We start from the raw sequence: 15,883 nt of genomic DNA, 5'->3' as shown, positions 1-15,883 counted from the left end.
CGCCGTCTTCTCCTTCACCATTGTCGCCGGCGAAGCGCGCGAGAGGTGGATAGGCGGAGCCGGGAGCAGGCGCAGTGGGCGGAGGCAGAGAGGGAAGAGAGAAGAATGGGAAGGCACTGTTCAAAAAACCCTCCCCCGGCGCTTTATATAAGGGCGTTTCCGAGTGGCTGACGAGTGGGTCCGAGCGATCATGTCACATCCCGAAACAGTCGCGCACGCACGATACGTGGCGAAAAAGGCGGCGTGGAAATCGAGGCGTCCACGCCTTATCCCGTCTGATTGCCGCGGACCGCCCCGCTTCGCGCGCTTCCCAAATTTCAGATCCCGCAAAATCCGCTAGCAGCAGATCAATCTGTCAGACAATATCTTTCCCGCGATCCGTCGCTCGGGAGTTCTCCAAAGTTCAAAAGTTCACTCGACAGAAGATAAGAATGGATCAAGGCGACTGAATTAAAAGTTGACGCCAACACCGAAAGAAAAATCGCCAATCCAAGATACGACACAATCAAAGCGCAAGAAATGAGTTGGAGAAAATCATCAACTCCTTCCTCACTCGGACCTCGATCCATTCGGGGGCTAATGATGAGGATATGTACCTAGGGTAGGGTGATAGACCTATCTAGGATACCATGTCCAAGGACATCCTTAGACGAAGCTACCTTCCAGTCGACCAAGAGAGACTCCACTCGACCGGCTAGAAGACACTCGACAAACCTGAAGACACTCGACCATCAGGAGTTCAGGATCTACTCTGCATCCAAATGGTCTGTAATTAAGTAGTCTTAATGGTCATGATGACACTTTAAGTAGGGCGTTACTAGTAACGCCCGGCCTTAATGTACTTTAATCCTCTGCTACGTGGGATGGCTGGGGTCCTGGCGTCCTCTATATAAGCCACCCCCCTCCACTGGTAGAAGGGTTCGCACCCCTGTAACTCATATACACAGAAATCAGTCGACCGCCTCCGGGCTCCGAGACGTAGGGTTGTTACTTCCTCCGAGAAGGGCCTGAACTCGCTAAACACTCGTGTGTACAACTACTCCATAGCTAGGATCTTGCCTCTCCATACCTACCCCCATTCTACTGTCAGACTTAGAACCACGACACATAACTCTTTCAACAACATGCCAATGTACATCACCCGGTTTGGAAACAAACCGGCTCAGTTTGCTCAGAGCAAACGCGATGTCAGGCCTCGTTGCGCTCGCTAGGTACATCAATGAACCAATGATTTGAGAGTATCTCAATTGATCTTTAGCCATGCCTTTGGACTTTCGAATCAACACACTAGGATCATCTGGTGTTTGAGATGGTGTGCAGTCCGAATATCCAAAACGACTCAACACCTTCTCAACATAATGGGATTGCAGAAGTGTGATCACACCCTCATTATCTCTCAGTAGCTTGATGTTCAAGATAACATCAGCCACACCAAGGTCCTTCATCTCAAAGTTCTGAGACAGAAACGACTTGACCTCCTCAATGACTGATAACATCAGCCACACCAAGGTCCTTCATCTCAAAGTTCTGAGAGCGAAACGACTTGACCTCCTCAATGACTTTGAGGTTTGTTCCGAATATCAGTATGTCATCAACATACAAGCACAGTATAACTCCTTCGCCCCCACCATGGCGATAGTATACACATTTGTCAGCCTCATTAACAACGAAACCAACAGATGTCAGAGTTGTATTGAACTTATCATGCCATCGCGTCGTGACGTGCGGCGGAGGAGGAGCGCACGAGGGCATCTTCTCTTCTCAAGCTCCAATAGCATGCAGAAGAGCCACCCTTATAAACCACTCCAACTTTCCTTCCACTAGCATGGTGGGACTAAACTTCCCACCACCTTGTCATGCCACCTACATGGGCCCTTAGAGATCAAATCTGAAATTATTATATGGGCTCTAGGCCCATCTCACATTTCAACAGATGTGTCAACGTCAATTCGGTTGATTCCAAGGGCATTTCGTTACCCGATGATTTTTGCTTCGAACATTCCAAGCGTATTTCAACCACAATAAAAGCCAGGCCAATGAGGCAAAGACGCGTTGTCGTACCGCACACTTCGGTGCCGATGGATCGACGTCAACGAGAAAAATACCGTATAAAAATCGTAGCGCCCGTTTTCTTGTGGCAATGAGTACATCACAATGCCACGGAAATGGACAAGAATATATGACTCGATCCATTCGAGAAGAATGCTGGCCTCGAACTTCCGGGAAACGACCAACACACGGATAATAATAATGTCTACAAAATCGGAATACCATTTCGTACACGCTATGCTGACCAATTGGAAAATTAGCCCGGGCTGAATCAAAGCGGAATTAGCTAAGAGCACCCGAGCAATGACCGGGAAATGCAGGGCGAGGTTTACGTGGTTGCATGCATTGACCAGCCTCACATATATAAAGATGCTGCTTGCGCTTCTTGTCATCATATCCATGTCCCTGGCATCAGTCTAGCTCAGCACCCTGCAGCCTGCACTTGTCCACACGATCTTTGCTTGTTGTCATACAGAGGGCCGATAGCATGGGGTTCGTGTACCGAATCGCGAGCCCGTCGGAGTACCTGGCCATCACCGGGTACGGCGTGGACGATGTGAAGCTGGCGAAGAAGGCGTGGATCGCGCCGGGGCAGCGGTGCGCGCGCTTCGATATCTCCCCGGTGAACTACACCTTCGAGGTGCAGGCGATGAGCGCCGAGAAGCTCCCCTTCGTGCTCCCCGCCGTCTTCACCATCGGCCCGCGCGCCGACGACGTCGAGAGCCTGCTCCGCTACGCCAAGCTCATCTCCCCGCACGACAAGCTCTCCCGCCACGTCAACGAGCTGGTCAAGGGCGTGATCGAGGGCGAGACGCGCGTGCTGGCCGCGTCCATGACCATGGAGCAGATCTTCCACGGCACCAAGTCGTTCAAGCAGGCCGTGTTCGAGAGCGTGCAGCTGGAGCTCAACCAGTTCGGCCTCATCATCTACAACGCCAACGTGAAGCAGCTCGTGGACGTGCCCGGGCATGAGTACTTCTCCTACCTCGGCCAGAAGACGCAGCAGGAGGCCGTCAACCAGGCCAAGGTGGACGTGGCCGAGGCGCGCATGAAGGGGGAGGTCGGCGCCAAGGAGCGCGAGGGGATGACGCGCCAGAACGCCGCCAAGGTGGAAGCCGAGACCAAGGTGTACACGGTGAAGCGCCAGGGGGAGGGCTCCAAGGAGGAGGCCAGGGTGACGGCGGAGGTGAGGGTGTTCAGGAACGAGAGGGACGCCGAGGTGGCGCAGGCCGACGCGGAGCTGGCCATGAAGAAGGCCGGTTGGGAGCAGCAGGCGAGGGTGGCGGAGGTGGAGGCGGCCAAGGCCGTGGCCATACGCGACGCGCAGCTGCAGGTGGAGGTGGAGCGCACCAACGCCGCCAGGCAGACGGAGAAGCTCAAGGCCGAGCACCTCAGCAAGGCCGTCGTGGACTACGAGATGAAGGTGCAGCAGGCCAACTGGGAGCTCTACAACCGGCAGAAGGCGGCGGAGGCGCTGCTGTTCGAGCAGGAGAGGCAGGCGGAGGCGCGCCGCGCGACGGCGGACGCGGAGTTCTTCGCGCGGCAGCGGGAGGCCGAGGCCGAACTCTACGCCAAGCGCAAGGAGGCCGAGGGGCTGGCGGCCATGGGAGAGGCCCAGAGCGTGTACCTGTCCTCCATGCTCGGCGCGCTCGGCGGCAGCTACGGCGCGCTCCGCGACTACCTCATGATCAGCTCAGGCGTGTATCAGGAGATGGCACGCATCAACGCCGACGCCATCAAGGGGCTCGAGCCCAAGATCAGCGTGTGGAGCAACGGCTCTGCTTCCGAGGGTGGTGACGGCGCCATGAAGGAGATGGCTGGGGTGTACAGGATGCTCCCGCCGCTGCTAACGACGGTCCACGAGCAGACTGGGATGCTACCGCCGGCGTGGATGGGCACCCTCAAGGGGGGCACCTCCACGTCCACCTGAGCTTGCCACGAAGGTTTAAGTACGTGCAGTCGTGCACCGTATATATGCGCCAGTGTGATTGTGAACGCGTGTTTTATTTACTTCGGAAAACATGTACTACTCCTTGATTTGCTGGTGAATAAACCAAAGATGTGTCTATCTCTCATTTAAATGAAAAATAACTATGTCTCATCTAACTCCTTCATTCCTCCGCAACAAAAAAAAGTCCCTTGTTTTTTTTAGGGTATGTCGCCGTTTTTATTAACTCATAAAAGGTTTGGAATCTCGTCTGCGATCACGTCCAGAATACAATCTGGAGATGACCCAAGCCACACCTTATAAAGCTAACTTATGCACGGCAACATTTGCAGAACGCCTCACCCACGAAACACGAAAATCCTCGAAAGTTCGCAACATGGTCTTGATCTCCTCCACCCATGATCCTGTCGCTGCCAAGATCCTCTCCGGGCTATTGATCATTTGCACTAGAGCCTGGCTGTCCAGCTCTAGGTGAATCCTGTGAACGTTGATCTCCGCAGCTACCAAAAGAGCTCTCTTACACATTTTTATCTCGGCAGCCTCGGCCTCCACAACATGAGGGAAGAAGTGGCACGCTCCTGCAAGAAAAGCACCGTTATAGTTTCGAAGCACCACGCCTCCTACACTCTTGCCTCCGAATTTGGATGTAGCTTCATCAGTGTTGGCCTTGACCCACCCCTCCTTCGGTGCCGTCCATCGCTGCACAACAGGGGATTTGGTCGCCGGGGCTGGCCTCTCATGAACCTCCCGCCATTCTCTCATGAAAGAGCAAACCCTCTCTATTATTTCATGTGGTTCATCAATTCTCTTGCCGTTCTTTGTCTCGTTCCGTGCCAGCCATAGGGCATAGACCGCATGGATCATCGCCTCCCGCTCATATGCATGAGCTTTAGCAAACCATCCTAGCAGCCAATTTGCTAGTTCGCTCTGGGAGCCTGTGAAGCTCGGCGGGGCTGCCACCGTGACTCCCTTTTCTGAACGCAACTGGTTCCAAAACTGGACTGAATGTTGGCAAGACCAAAATCTGTGCAATGATAGTCTCCTCACGCCCACAAACAACACAGAACACTCCTGGTTTGATCCGTCGGCGTAGCAGCTCCACACCTACAGCCAAACCATTCCTTATAACTCTCCACATGTGAATCTTGGCCTTGTTCGGTGCGCTAGTATCCCAAAGGCCCAAGTATCCTTGATGTTTGTTAACTGAACTTGCTGATTCCGGCTGTCCTCTTCTAAAATGTTTTATATTTTTTTTATAGAGGGAGTACATCGCAGACGCTTGCACATACGCACATACACTCATCTCTATGAATGGTACGCACACCCTATCTTTATGAACACTTCCGAGAGACCGAGCCGGCACGTCATCTTGTGATTGACAAATTCACCATAGAAACCTTCATAGTCAACGGAAACGTTTACTCCTAGGCTCCTACTGAACGCACATCGCCGAAAGGCCTGAAATAAATTAAGAAAAATGCAAGCATCAGTGTCAAGTTTAGGACTTGAACACTGATGGGCTAACGGTACCACTGTCCTTCTAAATTTCCAATCACAGGTTGGTTTGCCTTTTATCTCCGGAAACACTAACGCCCACACGTGTGGGCATTATCCAACTCGTCCACACACCTCGATCGTCGTCCAGTGCCTTTTGCACGAATCTTGGCACAAAAAGGTTGATTTTGTGTGCCATGTAGGATGGTGCTGCTGTGTGGGCGTGGGAGAGTTTGCCCACCCGCTAGCACCATGTTGTTTGCCAGCTGCGCTGTGTGGGCGAACTAGTTTCTGCCCACACAACCAGCCACCTAATTCATGTGCGTGTGGGCGAACTACTTTTCGCCCACACAACACTCCTACGTTGTGGATGGCAACTGCAGTTAGACGAACGTGGCAACTAGGTAAACAGACATGGCAACTGTGAATTTTTGCTAGACGGCAATTATAGTTGCGCGTACGTGACAACCAGATAAACACACATGGCAACTAGGTAAACACACATGGCAACTACTGTTTGACCATATGTGGCAAGTAGTTAATCACACACGGCAACTACGGTTCGATTACACGCGTCAATTACCATAAATTAGACATGGCAACTATAGTTAAGCAAAACAGATAGAGTTGCCATGCTTTTACAACTACACTTGCCATCTCGGATAACTACATCTGCCAACCAGGATGGCAACTACGCGGTATACCTAACGTAGTCGAGTCAAGACGTGTGAGCATTTTTGTTTCGTGCCACACGCGCGGGATGGAGATGAGTAGTACTTGTTGGCGTGTGGCACGAAGCAGCCGCACCCACACGTGTAGGCAATTCTAATATCCGCCCACATACAGCCCATGTAGGCTGCCTCCTGCTCACACCACACATGTTGTGTGGGCGCATGTCGAATATACCACACGTGTGGCAGTTATCGGCGTCCTTTATCTTTGTGTCTGATTAATCAAATGGTGTAGGAGTTAGATGCAAATCCGTTTGTCCTTTATGTCCCGTTGTAACACGCGCGGAATTAGCTAGTAGTTATATTTATAATTAAAATCTAAAAAAGAAAGAATGAAAAATAAAAGAAAACGAGCTGACTCTTCCCTACGAGTCGAGCTGCCTCCTGTCCCGAGGCCCGTTACTTCCTGGCTGGGCCCATAGTCTGGCTGATATTCCGCAGGAGTCGGCCACCGACCTCGATAGATAGAACGCCAGTTGCTCTAAATAAAAAGATAGAACGGCTGGGCGAGCGGCACCGCCCTCTTCGCCGGACCCTCCTGCTGGCGACGATCATCAACCAGGTGCGTCTCTGCCGTTCCCTACCCTGCCCTTTCCGCTATGCAAAACCGAGCACCCAAACCCTAATTCAAGCTATTTTGTACTTCGATTTTCTGCAAAAAATAAATAAAAAATCATCGGATGTTTGGGGATTCCACCAAAATTGCCGTGGGAACCTTCGATGGGGACCTCAACCAAAACTTTCAAAGTTAGCGTTTTGCCGCGTTGCCGTAGATAGAGTGCCGCCTGTGGCCTCGACCCCTGTTCTCCGATCTGGATTTCTGAACCTTGTGTAGCTGTGTGGCTTTGCCGGTTTTCTCGGCTAATGAAAATTCAGATTCAGGTGGCCTTTTCGCCCCCCGGTTACTTCCAAATAAAACAAAATTCAAAGTTGGTGTTTGGGGCTAAGTTCATATATCGTCCCTTAGATTGTTTGGCCTGAAAATTTTACAGCATTGCTTTACTGACTTACTGTTGATAACTCTACAGTTTGCCTCTTGCAGAAAATAAAGCTGCTTCAGTCTAAGAAAAGATGAGCAAGACTAAAAGCGGTGGCGAGGATCGCACAGGAAGGTTACATAAGAGTAGACGAGCTTGCAATAGTAAAGGAAGGGCATCCGAGCCAATGGCCTCATGTATGCTGCCTCTTCCTCTTTTATTGGCACCCCTTTGAATTGATTGATTTGTAAAAGCTTTACCACATTGCTTTACTGTTAATGAATCCACATTTTCCCCTTGTTTTTCCCCAAAAAATCATGCAGCAGTCTCGGAGAAGGTGCGGAAAAGTAAGAAGGGAACTAAGAAGGGGGGCGATGATCTCGCAAGCAGACCGGATGAGAGGGATGGTGATCTTCTCCCAAGATCACATAAGAGCACAATAGTTCGCGATGGTAAAGAAGTCGTAACCAAGTCGTTGGCATACTGGTTCTTCCTCTTTCATTAGCATTCCCTTGATTGATTTGTCAAGAGATAACATATGGGCCATGATTTTTAGAGAGAGGGTGAAAATGGGTTTGCTTGCACTGAAAAAGACCAAAATACATTTCAGTCTCCCCTGTCCAGATCTGCATGCCAATCACCAGCACCCCTGTCCCTAGTAGTGCTAGAGCAGCTGTCATGTAGGAGACCCTGACCGCGTGGCCCCACGCCTAGCCCCGGCTCCTGCTCTGGGCACGGCCATGTCATCGTCCACGTAGTATGCCACATCAGCAGACCACCCCAGGTGGGCCATTTAGATGGTTTTCAATACATCGGGGCAAAATACCTGGAACCTTGTTTTCTAGGTAAGGGGTGAAGTAGGCTAATGCCAATATTACAAATTTATACTTTTCTAGGTGAGGAGTACTTAATAACTACAGTATTCAACTAGTTTAGAACACATTCATTGTTTCAGTGCTATTGGATAGCGCAGTTACACAATGTTCTTGGGTATGTTCAAGTGGACCGACTTCTAATACTATGAATTGTTGTTGCTCGGTTGTCATCATATAATCTAATACTCCTACATCAATTATCCGCTGGATTTATGTGAATTTACTTGGCACGTGTATTAGCTAATATTTCACTGCTAATCGCTTGACCTTGTTGCACCAGTATACACATATGCTCGCTACAAGGAACAGTTTGGGGATCTAGAGTCCATGGGTTACCCTGAGCCACCAATAACCATGCCAGATGGTGAGTCGGTGCTTCTAAATTTATTAGTTATTACTGACCCTTTTTTACAGCTCTGTTGTACAACTAACAACCACATCTATCTTCCATCAGATGACATGCTTTTGGTTAATACTTTTGAGGAGACTTTTGGCGACACATACCCTGAAGGTGATTGGCTTGAATTCAGTAAAAAGGCCTCTTCCAACATAGATCGCTATGTTGTCGCGCTTGCTTCATTCAGTGGTGAGTTACAGTGAGCCGCATTACTGTGTCATGTTTGTATTTGAGCCATCACTTTGTTAACAAACCAAAAATCACACACAGGAGAGAAAAGGCATTTTGCATGCTCAGGTTTTTTTATCGAATGGAACGGATCTACGGTTATTGTGACATCGGCGAGCTTGGTCAGGAGTTCAAGTGATGAGAACAAGATTGATGAAAACTTGAGGATTGGTCCATCCTCATCATTCTTTTTACTGATTGCCTGTTCTTTCAAATCCTTGCTTGAGTCTCACTGGATCATTTGTAGATCGAAGTGTTGCTTCCCAGGAAACGGCGCATAAAGGGCACGCTACAGCACTACAGTTTACACTACAACGTTGCTCTAGTCAGCGTCGAGGATTGCCGTGTGGTGTGTCCAGCGATTATTCAGCGTCTTCGGTATGTGTGCTCTAAAATAGCAGCCGTAGGGCGCTGTTTCGAATCAGGCGCGCTGATGGCCGTGATCGCAGAAGAGGTCACCTGGACAGGCACGCTCGATTGCGTTTGCGTTGAACGAATCTCACGTAGAATCACCAAGGTGCGTATGCTGTTGCTGTTTCCTGCCTAGGTGGAAGTAAATTGTAGTACAGTAGTATCTATTTGGATTAGAAATTACAGCATGTCCTCCATGTCACCTTACTAGGCTGGTACGGGAGGACCCCTTGTTAATTTGGACGGGGAAGTTGTCGGCATGGACTTCTACGACACGAGGATTGGAACCCCTATCGTGATGTGGGATCATGTTCAGTGCATTCTGGAACATTTTCGTGAAAAGAGGTATGCCTGGCTAGCTTTCCTTTCTGGGCATTCAGGTGCTTGTCATACATGTTAAGTCTTTTAACGAGGTTTTAAGGGTGTTTACGTACTTACTTACCTGGGTCGAATGTCTTAAGAAGCTTTGCTGAACCAAGCAGGTTCAGTGAAGCATCATGAATGAGTCAGTTCTGTTAGTAAATCTGTTTATCGGTATGTTTTGGTTGGCAGTAAGGCTGGTGAAGTTGGGAATGACAGTGGTGAGGCTTTCTGGAAATTGGATGGGGATCCCAGCGACAGGCTAAACAGGTATGTGTTGTTATCCGATACAGTTGACACTATTAAGATATGGTTTCAATGTGCTCTTTTCTTTGGATAAATAACTATGAGATTATCACTACATACATACAGGTGGCCCGTGCCCGCGCCATGTTGGCGCAGTCGCGACGACGTGGACGCGGACAAGAAATCCGAGGAGGATGAGCTGAACCTCGAACCCCCGCCCCCCAGTGACAGTTTCGACTGGAGCTTCAATTTCTTCAATTTTTTTGAACAGGAGCCGGGCTCTAAACCCTCATCCAGCCGCAGAAGCAACGAACCCCGCAGTAACCCATACATATACGGATACATAGATGGGGAGAGAGTTTTGCTTTCTGTTTGATAGTGCGTGTCTGCAGCATTTCGTTGCGTTGTTGGCTAGGTTTCAGTTCACAAGGATCTGCTTGTTGCTGCTAGTCTTTGCCAATGTTTCATGTAGCTGTTGTGCTTGGTCTCTTGGGATCGCAGAGTGAGTGCAACCTTGTGTAACAGATGGCGAGGACTTGGTTTATACTGAATTCGTTTATACTAGCATGCGTATTCGCGGTTGAACAAGCAGGCACATGCTTTTTTCTTGATGCATTAGAGCAACTCCAATGCGCCGACGCATTCTATCCGTGGGGATCCGTTTGGGTAGAAACCGACACAAACCACGGCCCACGCGTCGACCCAAACGGACGAGCATCTATTGTCTGTGCGCAACCCATTTCGTGCCCAAATTTGAGCCTAGTTTGCGTCGGCGAGGACATGGAGTGGACGTGCGCAACGTCGGCCCTTGTCCTCCCTTTGGCCCGTCAGTCGGTGGCACGTTGACCATTCCCCCTCCTTCTCCCATCTGCAGCCGACACCCGGCCACCCCCGCCCTCGCCCAGTTCCGAGCGGTGGGACGCTGCCCAGGCTATCACCCTCGCCCAGACATCTTCCCTAGCAACACGCCGCAGCCCCTGATGGCCGAACTTGCCGGTGTTGGTGGCCTGTGCAGCCGCCGCCGTAGCACCCGCCACGACCACATCAGCCCCGTCCTCCACCGCCGCCGCCGGAAACGCTCCGAGCCCGGTGCCTTCGCCCCCACTGTCGCCTCCACGCCAACATGCCTGCTGCCTAGACTGGGGGACGAGCGGTGCTCTTCGTCGGCCGACTTCTTCCACCACGCCCGCAAGGTGTTCGACGTTTCGCCCTGAAGGTACAAATGGATAGTGGAAATGAGTAAATTTTTTTTCAACAACTTCATTTGTGATTCGGGCGATTCGTTGTTGGACGATGAGGAGATGGTGCTTGCTGCATTGGTCGTCCATGTCTCCATGACCACATTGCTAGCTAGGCAGCGGCCAATGTTTAGTGGCTCGATCCCATGCCATGTTCCGGCATTGAATCGCAACAGAGAGAGGGGCCATTACCTACTTTGGGATGACTGCGTCCGGTGATCAACTGTTCAAACACAAGTTATTCAGGCGTCGCTTCCGGATGGCTAGACATGTGTTCAATCGTATCCGGGAGACTGAGAGGGGGTTGTGGCCTATGATGATTATTTGGAATGCAAGTCGGATGCACTCGGAAAAGTTGGCTTCTCCTCTTTTCAGAAATGCACGGCAGCTATTCAGATGCTTGCATATGGAATACCCGATGATCTTATTGACGAGTACGTTCGCATGAGTGAGTCCACTTGTCTAGATTTCATGTACAAGTTCTACAAGGCAGTGGTGGCAGTGTTTGCCCTGGAGTACTTGAGAGAGCCAACTACTGCAGATACAACCCGATTGTTGGAGATCAATGCAGCTAGAGGATGTCCATCTGCTTGGCAGGGGCAGTATAAGGGCCATGTGAAAGTTTGCACTGTCATTCTTGAGGTCGTGGCTTCACAAGATCTCTGGGTTTGGCACTCTTTTTCGGTATGGCCACTCTCACGACGACATCAACGTGTTGCAGCTTTCTCCGGTGTTCTGAAGGCTTGCAGAAGACAACTTACCAGAGGTCAATGTTGAGATCAATGGCCACCACTACAACAAATGATACTACCTAGCTAATGGTATCTATCCTCAGGTGGACTACCTTTATGAAGACAATCTCCAACCCGGTAGGAGAGAAGAGGTAGAGATTTGCCTAGGCACAAGAGAGTTCCAGGAAGAATGTGGATCGTGTTTTTGGTGGTCTTCAATCTCGACGGGGCATCGTTCAAATCCTGCTAGAATTTGGAGCACCAAGAAGTTGTGGGATGTGATAACTGTTTGTGTGATCATGCACAATATGATCATAGATGACGAATGTCCGGATGAAATCTATGACCAAGGGTTTTAATTTCAGAGTGAAAATGTTGTGCCTGAGCATGGAAGAGCGGCAACGTTTGCACAGTTTATCCAATTTCATCATGATTAATGATGGGATTAATGATTGACGCGTCGAGCGTGGCAGGGAACCAAATTTTTCTTTCTACCCCAAATCAGTTTCCAGCCTTGCCAAATAGACGCGCGGTCTCCAGTCCAATTTCAGCCCGGCGATTGCGCACCCTACCTTATATATAGGCGCACACATCACATCCAATTCACAAGCAACATCTCTCTCTCTCTCTCTCTTTCTCTGTTCCCGTTCTGAAGTTCTGCTCTCCCCTGTTCCCCATTTCCACCTCCACTGATCCAGTAGCAATGCCGTGTCCCAAGTTGAAGAGTCTCAAGTCACTCACCGTCAACCTGGCGGCGGTGGAGCCCCGGGAGTCCAGCCGCCTGCTCCCGACGCCACGAACCCCGACGCCGTCGTATGGAAGCATCGTCACCGTCCTGAGCATCGACGGCGGGGGCGTACGCGGCATCATCCCGGGCACCATCCTCGGTTTCCTCGAAGAGAAGCTCCAGGTGAGAATTTGCTCAACTCTATGATTCCTGGCGCTGGTTCTGTTCTGACTCTTGCTGATTCCTGCTTGTGTTTGCTTCATCCATTACATGCGGCTCGTTCTGTTCTAACTGTTGCTCCTTGCGTTTGCTTCATCCATTCCGCGTCGCTGGTTCTAACTGTTGGTGTGTGCAACTGATTGCAGGAACTTGATGGACCCGAGGCCAGGGTGGCCGACTACTTCGATGTGATTGCAGGGACCAGCACCGGCGGGCTGGTGACCGCCATGCTCACCGCCCCTAATGCCGACGGCCGCCCGCTCTTCGCCGCCAAGGACATCAACGCCTTCTACCTGGAGCACTGCCCAAAGATCTTCCCTCGCGTCAGGCGCGGGCCACTCGGCTTGCTCAAGAGCATCAAGGGGCCCAAGTACAACGGCAAATATCTGCACTCCGTCGTGCGAAAGCTGCTCGGGGAGACACGCGTGAGCCAAGCGTTGCAGAACATCGTCGTCCCTGCCTTCGACATCAAGCTGCTGCAGCCAATCATCTTCTCCAGATACGATGTAAGTTCTTCCCTCCGCCCCAAATAAACGTGTTCCATCGTTCATTTGTGTATTACATGTATGTATGTTGCCTGAGTACGTCGCAGTAACGTCGATCACCACATCTTGTGTGTGCAGGCTCAAAGCGACGTCGCCAAAGACGCCCTCCTCTCCGACGTATGCATCAGCACGTCCGCCGCGCCCACCTACCTGCCCGGCCACCACTTCGAGACCACGTACAAGCACGGCAAGCCGCGCGCATTCAATCTGATCGACGGCGGCGTCGCGGCAAACAACCCGACGCTGCTGGCCATGACCCACGTCAGCAAGCAGATCCTCATGGGCAACAATGATTTCTTCCCCATCAAACCGGCCGACTATGGGAAGTTCCTCATCCTCTCCCTGGGCACCGGGTCGGCCAAGCTCGCGGACAAATTCGACGCAGCCCAGTGCAGCAAGTGGGGCATCTTCGGGTGGCTCTACAACAAAGGTGTGTCCCCGCTCATCGATAGTTTTTGTCAGGCAAGCGCTCACCTTGTGGACATCCACGCATCCGTGCTCTTCCAGGCGCTGCATTGCGAGAGGCGCTACCTTCGCATCCAAGATGACGATCTCAAGGGGAACACTTGCTCCGTCGACGTGGCCACGCCGGAGAACTTGGACATGCTTGTCGACGTCGGCAAGGCACTACTGAAGAAACAGGTGTGTAGAGTGGACGTCGAGACCGGAAAAAGCGTGCCGGACATGAAGAGGGGCACCAACGAGGAAGAGCTGACCCATTTCGCCCGAATGTTGTCGCATGAACGCAAGTCCAGGCTCCAAAAGAAGCAGAGCAGCGCTGCAAAGTAAACCTTGGCTAGGACCTGGGATTTGAGGCTAGCTAGGATATACATGCATGTCAAATGATATGAACTGTTGGTATGGTATTTACTGATTTTCCCCATGTATATATACATGTACCGATACAGAGAAGGTGTGTCGGGATATTCTTTTACATTTATTCATTAACTAGGATGAGTGATTCCCATTATATACACATGGGGAAAATCAGGGCATAATATATGTTTCCCACAAAAAAAAACAGGGCATATGTATTATCTTCATGAAACTTTATACGCACATACAAGACACGAACACACACATTGTCAGATAAATTCAGAACTTTTAACTATTTTAACAATTTTAATGTTCATCCCTGGATCACATGCCCTGGTAGCAAAATCACCTCCCCCAATTATTCCTCTTTTAACTTACTAAATAAATTGCACGATTTTCTCGTAAACAAATGTTTAGTTTCCACTGCAATTTTTCACATATGGAGTCTCCTTTTGTATTTCATCAGTATAAATGATACACACAACTTAGTCATTTCCCCCACAAACTAATACATTTATGTAATTGCAAACTCTCCGATTTCTTTCTAGGAGTAATTTGCCACGTATAGATATATATACTGTAAACTATGCTGGGACAGCAATGGCTCCCTAAAACCATGAGCACAATTCCCAGACTGTACAACATCTTAACAGTGGACATTCCAAATTTCCATTTTTTTCAGCAGAGGAATAAGCAAGGATATAAATTTTGGGAAATATATACTTCTAACTAACTGGGTGCTTGTCTCCATGCTATTGCTCCTTTCCAGAACTCTCCTTAATCTTCTCGACAATATGCCGCGTCTTTTCTTCCAATTTGCCGCTCATCTTCCTCCCCAAACCGATCACCGCAGCTCGCTTGCTGCCTTTCCTCTTCAGGTCATACTCCCCAGGAGAAGCAGAGGATGACAATGGCGGCCGCCGATGCCCAGCAGGTACCACCGCTACTACCTGAAGAGAAGAGCCCGCTGCTGCATTTTCAGAAGCATCTTCCTCGAATTCCCTGGTGCTCAGCAGCGGCGCCATCAACTGGTTAGAAGGTTCAGCTTCTGAAGGAAGGGAAGAACCAGAGCTGGTTGATGCTTCTGTTGTGGGTTCTTGGTTAGGCCAACGAGTGGATGTCACCTTCTTCAGCGGTTCGTCGTCGCTTCTAGTTGAAGGAGCAGGTGGACTTGATTTGCTAGCTTCGCTGTTGGAACTGACCTTTAGTGCGGCAATATCATCAGGCTGGAGCTTACCCATGTCTGAACTATGACTGCTTGTTGCCTCGCCGTGTTCACGATTCAGCCATATAAAAGGTGCAGCTCTGCGAGGCACCCAATCATCCTTCTCTGATATCATCCATGACATGGGAATACTTTCACAATTCGGCAGTACCAAGCTTTGGTGAAGTGAAGCCTGTAGGGTAGGGCATGTTCCGGAATTAAGCATGCAGGCTTCACAAATAAGTAACACGGTGATCAGATCAATTAAGTTGAAGGGACACCTTGATTCTGTTGCTGATAAGCGAAGCGATGTGGCTGTTGGTGATCTTCCTGTCCCCAACTGAAGACTCCAATTCCCACACAAGCTCTGGCATTGATGTAAATCCATACCAGATTTGATCCGAGGGAGGAGGCTTTATATGCATGCGCATTGTCCCATGAATAGAAGTTACTTTAATTGCCAACGAAAACGGCACCTTTTGCAAGAATAAAAGAACAGATTACATGTCTGAGAACTTCCTGGCTGTACTAGTAACATACATTTAACTCAAATTTGTATCTACAGCTTTTTTATCTAAAGTTTGATCTCTGATTTGAAGTGTTTGAACATGCCAGGCACACCTTTTCCTAATAGTGTACCTCACAAAGAGGCAAAGGAAAGTATTGTGGTAAAAACTAGGCAACATA

The 15,883-nt window shown here is 50.0% G+C and overlaps 4 protein-coding genes across 6 annotated transcripts in view; 3 read left to right on the top strand and 1 right to left on the bottom strand.

The window, feature by feature from the left end:
• Positions 1 to 2,483: 2,483 nt before the first annotated feature.
• On the top strand, positions 2,484 to 4,119 carry LOC119322464 (flotillin-like protein 1). Its single transcript, XM_037595955.1, has one exon. It carries the CDS (start codon positions 2,537 to 2,539, stop codon positions 3,977 to 3,979), a length of 1,443 nt encoding a protein of 480 aa, XP_037451852.1. The 5' UTR covers positions 2,484 to 2,536; the 3' UTR covers positions 3,980 to 4,119.
• Positions 4,120 to 4,129: 10 nt separating this feature from the next.
• LOC119322463 (patatin-like protein 1) lies at positions 4,130 to 14,026 on the top strand. Its single transcript, XM_037595954.1, has 4 exons — positions 4,130 to 4,149; positions 12,487 to 12,595; positions 12,778 to 13,137; positions 13,255 to 14,026. The coding sequence occupies exons 1-4, from the start codon at positions 4,130 to 4,132 to the stop codon at positions 13,963 to 13,965; spliced, it is 1,200 nt and encodes a 399-aa protein (XP_037451851.1). The 3' UTR covers positions 13,966 to 14,026.
• Positions 6,670 to 10,285, top strand: LOC119322462. 3 transcript variants are annotated; one of them, XM_037595952.1, is made up of 10 exons: positions 6,670 to 6,784; positions 7,265 to 7,396; positions 7,526 to 7,651; positions 8,355 to 8,438; positions 8,529 to 8,660; positions 8,742 to 8,866; positions 8,947 to 9,216; positions 9,322 to 9,455; positions 9,663 to 9,740; positions 9,843 to 10,285. In XM_037595952.1, exons 2-10 carry the CDS (start codon positions 7,294 to 7,296, stop codon positions 10,090 to 10,092), a joined length of 1,302 nt encoding a protein of 433 aa, XP_037451849.1. In that variant the 5' UTR covers positions 6,670 to 6,784; positions 7,265 to 7,293; the 3' UTR covers positions 10,093 to 10,285. The 3 variants fall into 3 exon arrangements, with proteins under 3 accessions (XP_037451849.1, XP_037451847.1, XP_037451848.1); XM_037595950.1 differs by having other exon boundaries at positions 7,523 to 7,651; XM_037595951.1 differs by having other exon boundaries at positions 6,691 to 6,784; positions 7,251 to 7,396; positions 7,523 to 7,651.
• Positions 14,027 to 14,409: 383 nt separating the features above from the next.
• Positions 14,410 to 15,883, bottom strand: part of LOC119322461 (testis-expressed protein 2-like) — a 4,732-nt gene continuing 3,258 nt past the window's right edge. The window contains exons 6-7 of the mRNA XM_037595949.1: positions 15,478 to 15,672; positions 14,410 to 15,389 (exon numbers count right to left, since the gene is read on the bottom strand). Coding sequence (XP_037451846.1) covers positions 14,745 to 15,389; positions 15,478 to 15,672 — 840 coding nt within the window. The 3' untranslated portion in view covers positions 14,410 to 14,744. The remainder of the gene's footprint in view (positions 15,390 to 15,477; positions 15,673 to 15,883) is intronic.

This window comes from Triticum dicoccoides, chromosome 6B, assembly GCF_002162155.2.
Source record: "Triticum dicoccoides isolate Atlit2015 ecotype Zavitan chromosome 6B, WEW_v2.0, whole genome shotgun sequence".
NCBI lineage: Eukaryota > Viridiplantae > Streptophyta > Magnoliopsida > Poales > Poaceae > Triticum > Triticum dicoccoides.
Note: the sequence above shows the minus strand (reverse complement) of the source record. Positions and strands in the feature narration are given on the sequence as shown.